Source organism: Rhinopithecus bieti, unplaced genomic scaffold, assembly GCF_001698545.2.
Source record: "Rhinopithecus bieti isolate Rb0 unplaced genomic scaffold, ASM169854v2 scaffold_7724, whole genome shotgun sequence".
NCBI classification, from domain to species: Eukaryota; Metazoa; Chordata; class Mammalia; order Primates; family Cercopithecidae; genus Rhinopithecus; species Rhinopithecus bieti.
In genome coordinates, this window is record NW_016805612.1 from 1,331,169 (window position 1) to 1,337,874 (window position 6,706).

At 40.1% G+C, this 6,706-nt stretch overlaps 2 protein-coding genes across 3 annotated transcripts in view; both read right to left on the bottom strand.

Moving 5' to 3' along the window:
* The window catches only part of CDKAL1 (CDKAL1 threonylcarbamoyladenosine tRNA methylthiotransferase), a 603,344-nt gene that overhangs the window by 159,572 nt on the left and 437,066 nt on the right, over positions 1–6,706 (bottom strand). The window lies entirely within an intron of this gene.
* On the bottom strand, positions 4–764 carry LOC108530299 (glutathione peroxidase 1-like). Of its 2 annotated transcripts, XM_017873102.1 has the most exons (2): positions 644–764; positions 4–505 (listed from the first exon to the last, which is right to left on the bottom strand). In XM_017873102.1, the coding sequence occupies exons 1-2, from the start codon at positions 749–751 to the stop codon at positions 146–148; spliced, it is 468 nt and encodes a 155-aa protein (XP_017728591.1). In that variant the 5' UTR covers positions 752–764; the 3' UTR covers positions 4–145. The 2 variants fall into 2 exon arrangements, with proteins under 2 accessions (XP_017728591.1, XP_017728590.1); XM_017873101.1 differs by having other exon boundaries at positions 10–764.

Sequence of the window (6,706 nt, forward strand, 5' to 3'; positions counted from 1 at the left end):
TGGACAGGAGAGCGCCCATCTTGAGGGGTATTTTCTGTATTATCAGGTGTTCCTCCTTGTAGGTTTAGAGGAAACACCCTCATAGATGAAAACCCCCCAGAGAGCAGCGCTGCAACTGCCAAGCAGCCGGGGTAGGAAGGGGGCCCTAGGCACTGCTGGGACCTTGAGATAGCAGGGCTTCGATGTCAGGCTCGATGTCAATGGTCTGGAAGCGGCGGCTGTACCTGCGTACGGGCACACCGTCAGGGCCCACCAGGAACTTCTCGAAGTTCCAGGTAACATCGTTGCGGCACACCAGAGACCAGGTGATGAACTTGGGGTCGGTCATGAGCGCAGCGGCATCGTCGCTGGGGGCTGGCAGGGCCTCCCGCAGGAAGGCGAAGAGAGGGTGCACCCCCACACCGTTCACCTCCCACTTCTCGAAGAGCATGAAATTGGGCTTGAACCCACCACCAGGTCGGACGTACTTGAGGGAATTCAGAATCTCTTCGTTCTTGGTGTTCTCCTGATGCCCAAACTGGTTGCACGGGAAGCCGAGCACCACCAGGCCCCGGGGCCCAAGGCGCCACTGCAGCTCGTTCATCTGGGTGTAGTCCCGGACCATGGTGCCTCAGAGGGACGCCACATTCTCCATAAGTAGCACCTTGCCCCGCAGTGAGCCCAGGCTCACAGGCTCCCCGCCGGCCAGCGGGCGCGCCGAGAAGGCGTACACTGACTGGGCCCCTGCCGCCGCTAGCCGAGCAGCACACATGGCGCAACTGTCCCAGAAGCTACGAGAGTCACTGTTGAGTTTTTTTGGCAAGGAAATAGGCTTTGGAGACTCAGAAGGGGGGAGGTAGTAGTGGGTGAGGGATTAAAAAAAACCAACACTACATTTTGGGTACAATGTACACTACTCACATGATGGGTGTACTAAAACCTCAGACTTCACCACTATACAGTCCATCCATATAACCAAAAACCATGTGTACTCCTAAAGCTATTGAAATAAAAAATAAATAAATATTTTAAGAAAGAAAAAACCAAAAAATCGCTACCCATTTTGCAACAGTATTATATTTTAGTGAATTCTAGTTGCATACGCAGTTTCATAAACTACCTAAGACAGGTAGAGTAGACAATTATTAAATTTTGGTAAATTTAAGAGAACCAAGAAGACTCAGTGCACATCATGTATCTTCTCTTTGACTGCAGATCTCTCAAGTTTCATCATTTTTGCTTCTTTTTACCTAAGTTTCTGCATTTTATAAAGATGAAACTCTTCCAGGCAACGATTTTTACCTAGAGCATAATTACAGGAATGTAGAAGAGTCTTGTGGATTGAATTGTATTCCCCCAAAAAGTCATATTGTAGTCCTAATCTCCAGTACTTTAGAATGTGACCTTATGTGGAAATAGTCTTGTTTCAGACATAACTAGAAAGATGAAGAGCAGGGTGGACCTCTAATCCAATATGACTCATAGTCCTTATAAAAAGACAGTCATGTAAAGACAGAGACATACAGAGGCACCTTGTGACAATAAAGTCAGAGACTAGAGCTACCCAGCTGCAGGCCAAGAAACACCAAAGACCACCAGGAAACCACCAGAAGCTGGGAGAGGCCAGGAAGGATTCTGCTATATGATTCTGAGAGAGAAGAGGCTTTTCTTTGTACTTGTAGCCTCTAGAACCGTAAGACAATACATTTCTGTTGTTTGAAGCCCCCTAGTTTGTGGTACTTTGTTATAGCAGCTTTGGGACATTAATACAAAGAGGTTTAATAAAGAGCTGCATGAGAAGAACAATGGTGCAGAATCCCAAAATATTGGCTCTTGTGAACAGAACAGTATAACAGAATAATAAAAGGAAACAGCTTCACAAGTTGGCCTAGGACACTCTGAACCTAGGTTTGCTGTTACAGATTGCAGTGCAGTGGAAAGTTCAAAAATTTCCAAGTGCTAAACAAAATAATAAACAAAATAAATAAACAAAAATTATTCTGTTTCAAAAGAATGAGAAAAGAGGTCATAGACTGGAAAAATATATTTGTAAAGCACATATCTAATAATGAATTGTTACCCAAAATATACAAAGAACTCGTATAACTCAACAATAAGGAAACAAACTGCATGATTAAAAATGGGCAACAGACCTGAACAGACACCTCGCCAAAGAAAACATACATATGGCAAATAAGTCTATGAAAAGACAGTCAACACCATATGTCATTAGTGAATTGCAAATTAAAACTACAGTGAGATACCATTACATACCTGTTACAATGGCCAAAATCCAAAATGCTGACAATACCAAATGTTGACAAGGATGTTGGCAAGTATATGGAGTAAAAGGAACTCTCATTCATTGCTGGTAAGAATGCAAAATGGCACAGTGGCTTTGGAAGATAGTGTGGCAATTTTGTACAAACATACTTTTACAAACATACTCTTACCATACAATCCAGCAATCATGCTCCTCTTTGGTATTTATCCAAATGAGCTGAACACTTATGTTCACACAAAAACCTGCACATGGATGTTTATAGCAGCTTTATTCACAATTGCCAAAAATTGGAGGCAACCAACATGTCCTTCAGTAGGTAAACGAATAAATTGTGTTATGTTCATACAATGAAATATTGTTCGGTGCTAAAATAAAATGGGCTATCAGGTCACAAAAAGGTTCAAAGGAATCTTAAATGTATATTACCAAGTGAAAAAAGCCAATCTGAAAAGTCTACACGCTGTATGTTTCCAAACATATGACATTCTGGAAAAGGCAAAATTAGAGGCAATAGAAAGATCAGGTTGCCAGGGGTTTGGGGAAGAGAGGGATGAACAAGCAGAGAACACAGGATTTTAGAGAAACGGAATTATTCTGATGATACTACAGTGGTGGATGCTTGTCATTTCACATAATGTATACCATCTAGGATGAATCCTAATGTAAACCATGGACTGTGGGTGAAAATCATATGTAAGGTAGGTTCATTGATTGTAACAAATGTACCACTCAGTGTGGGGGATGTTGACAGTGGGGATGGCTGTGCATGTTTAGGGACAGGAAACATACAGCAACTCTATGTGTTATTTTGTGCTTAATGTTGCTGTGAACCTAAACGTGCTTTAAAAAATAAGGCAAAAACAAACAAAAAGATACTCTATGCCAGGCCTGGGTGACCGAAGTCTAAAAACGTGAGGAAGATGGTAAGAGGCTATGTTTAGAAGATAAAACACAAGACAAAAAAGGCATTTAAAAGCTGATTTTATGCAATGAGTTCTGCTTCTGGCTAACTAGCTTGTATCAGACCAATGTTCTTGCCAAGAACAATTAAAAAGGTAAATAAAATGTACAATCTGTACTATTTAAACATGAAAAAGCTATCAAGGAAGTAAGAGATCAAGCTCCCAGAAAGAAGACAAGCCCATGGAGGACAGCTCAATATTTGGAGTCACTTGTTCCTTCTAGACATTTATCAATGTTAAGTAGTGCCTGAGGGGCTGAGCAGCCAAACAAAAGCTAAGAAGCAAAGTAAATACGCAGAACCTGATGCATTCTCACGAGCGCGAGATACAAAAATTAGAGTTGAAGATCTGCTACAAGGAAAAAGTACTGGTAAAAACACCATAGAATTTTAGCTGGGTACTAGAAGAACCACACTAGGTGGTACGTTAGTGTGGCATGTGCCAGTTCACAAAAGCTGGCTGTGTGTATCGCTTCCCAATGCCATGTTCAGTGATGTAACATTGGTAATCTGAAATTGGCAACAGTGGAAGTATTCACACTATGGGAATTGGCAAATGCTACAGATCAGAACTCTTTCTCCCGAGAGTCACTTGTTAAACACTGGCACACGATTGGCTGCATTCAAAAGAGCGAGCAGGCAGAAATAAAGCAGTCATCAGAAAGAGTGAAAAGCAGTCTAAAAAATCCATCTCAGTCAGATTAAAATAATCAGTTCTTACCTTAACACCTGGCAGAAGCAAAATAAAATCCTCCCTGGAGGAAGATACATGATAGCCTAGAATCTACAGGTTTTTAAAAAATAAACAATGGCCACCATTCAAAAAAAGAAAAAAATACTAGGTACATGGAGAAAAAGACGAATGACCAGAATCAAGAAAAAACAAAACTAAAAAGCAGAAATGAACCAATATCAGCTCCAAATACTGGAGATTTTATAATGGACTTTAAGATAACTAAATAATATGTCTGTATTAGTCTGTTTTCACACTGCTATAAAGAAATGCCTGAGACTGGGTAAATTATAAAGAAAAGAGGTTTAATTGGCTTACAGTTCCGCATGGCTGGGGAGGCCTTAGGAAATTTACAATCACAGTGGAAGGGGCAGCAGGCACCCTCTTCACAAGGCGGCAGGAGAGAGGAGAGTCAAGAGGGAAGAGCCCCTTATAAAACCATCAGATCTTGTGAGAACTCACTCAATATCATGAAAACAGCATGGGGGAATCTGCTCCCATGATCCAGTCACCTCCCACCAGGTCTCTCCCTTGACTTGAGGGGATTACAGTTCAAGATGAGATTTGGGTGGGGACTGAAAGCCAAACCATATAAATGTTTAAAAACTATAAAGGAAAATATGAATAATTTAATTAGAACATGGAAATCTATGAAAACTCAGACTGTAATTCTAGAATTAAAAAATACATTAACTAAAATTAGAAATCCTGTAGATGGGTTTGACAGCAGATCAAAAACAAATGAAGAATGGATTAGGAGTGAGATCAGTGCTTCACAAATTTTAATGGATACACAAATCACCTGGAGATGCAGACAGTGAGTGAACAGGTCTAGGGTGGGGCCTAAGAGTCTGCATTTCCAGCAGCCTCACAGCAGACGCCAACACTGCTGTTCAGGGACTACAACTTCTGTGGATGTTGGCTCAGGGACAATTACGAATACCAAGGAACTAGGAAACAGATAAAGAGGAAATATCCAGACAGATACACAGAACACAGTACACAAAGTATAGCAAAGAATATATCAGATATTGGGGAACAAAAGGAAATATCTAGCACACGTAACTGAAATCACAGAGGAAGGGAGAATAGAGTAGAACATATATCTGAAGAAAGAATGGCTAAGGTTTCCAAACCTTCTGAAAGAAATGGGGACACAGGGAAAAAAAACCCACCAAGAATCCCCAAGCAGGATAAATACAAAGAAAAGTACCCTCAGCAAGAGGCGAAGGTAGAGCAGGGATGATCTCATAAAGATCTGTGGATGTAGCATTTGTTTAATGGAGTAAGTTCCAGTGAAATCCAGGGAAGGCCCACATAATTCCTGAGAAAATTGTTTTGAGCCAAAAAAAAAAAGAGAGGGAGAGAGACAGAAAGAAACAAAAAGAAAAAACCCCAAACAAACCAAAACCAAATAAACAAACAAAAAATTTGCACTGCCGATGTAGACTAAAAGGGACAGAGACAGTACAAAATAAAAAGAGGCTGTAGGATTCTTATTCTCATGGCAGGATCAGGTCAAGAAAATTATTCAGCTGTACACATGTGCTATCTTTCAAGAAAAGGGAAAGATAACTACACAGAATGGAATCAAACAATCAGAGAGTACAGCAAATATCAAATTCACAGTCCCAGAGATTAGAAAGGGTATGTAACCTGGGGGTGAGGAGGATGAGAAAATCTGGAGGACCTGGCTCATGCCTGTAATCCCAGCACTTTGGGAGGCTGAGGCAGGCGGATCACAAGGTCAGGAGATTGAGACCATCCTGGCTAACATGATGAAACCTTGACTCTACTAAAAATACAAAAAAATTAGCTGGGCGTGGTGGCAGGTGCCTGTAGTCCCAGCTACTTGGGAGGCTGAGGCAGGAGAAAGGCATGAACCCAAGAGGCGGAGCTTGCGGTGAGCTGAGATGACACCACTGCAGCACTCCAGCCTGGGTGACAGAGCAAGACTCCATCTCAAAAAAAAGAAAAAAAAGAAAAAAGAAGAAAAGAAAATCTGGAGGACCAACTTAGAATTCTGCTTATCGCATTGGGCAATTCTTTCAAATATTTTATACAGAAATAATTTACTTCTTTACAAACACTTCCAGAAAAATGTAGAGAAAGGAAGACCTCTCAACTAATTTTATGAGGCCAGTGCTTCTCTGATAAAAAAATTAAGAAGACATTACAAGAAAACTACAGATCAATGTCTTCCATGAACAAAAATGCAAAATCTTCATGAAATATAACCAAAACAACAGAAATATTTTATCAACAGCAATATATCACAATTAAGTAAAGTTTATTCCAGGAATGCAAGGTTGGTTTAATATCTGAAAACCATTCAATGTACATTATAATATTAACAGAGACTTAGAACAAAAAACAAATCATATTATTTCAATAGACAAAAAAGCATATGATAAAGTTCAACTCAATTCATGATTAAAACACACACATACACACACACACACACACACACACACACACACAGGGAAAAATAGGAATAGAAAGGAATTTTACTAATTCCAAAACTACAGCTAACTTTTACATTTAATGGTAAAATTCTGAAAACTCTCCCCTTGAGTTTGGGAAGAAGAGAAAGATACCCAACTCTACTCAGTGTACTGAACATTCTTGCCAGTATAGTAAGATAAGAAAAGGAAATAAAAGTCATGAGAATTGGAATGGAAAAATCAAAACTATGACTCTCAGATGACATAATTGTATAGTAAGAAAATCTAAAAAAAAAAAAAAAAAA

Coding starts and splice junctions, on each gene's coding strand:
- LOC108530299 (XM_017873102.1), bottom strand. CDS start 751: ATGTGTGCTGCTCGGCTAGCGGCGGCAGGGGCCCAGTCAGTGTACGCC. Junction 506..643: donor TGGGCTCACTGCGGGGCAAG/GTGCTACTTATG, acceptor TTTGGGCATCAG/GAGAACACCAAGAACGAAGA.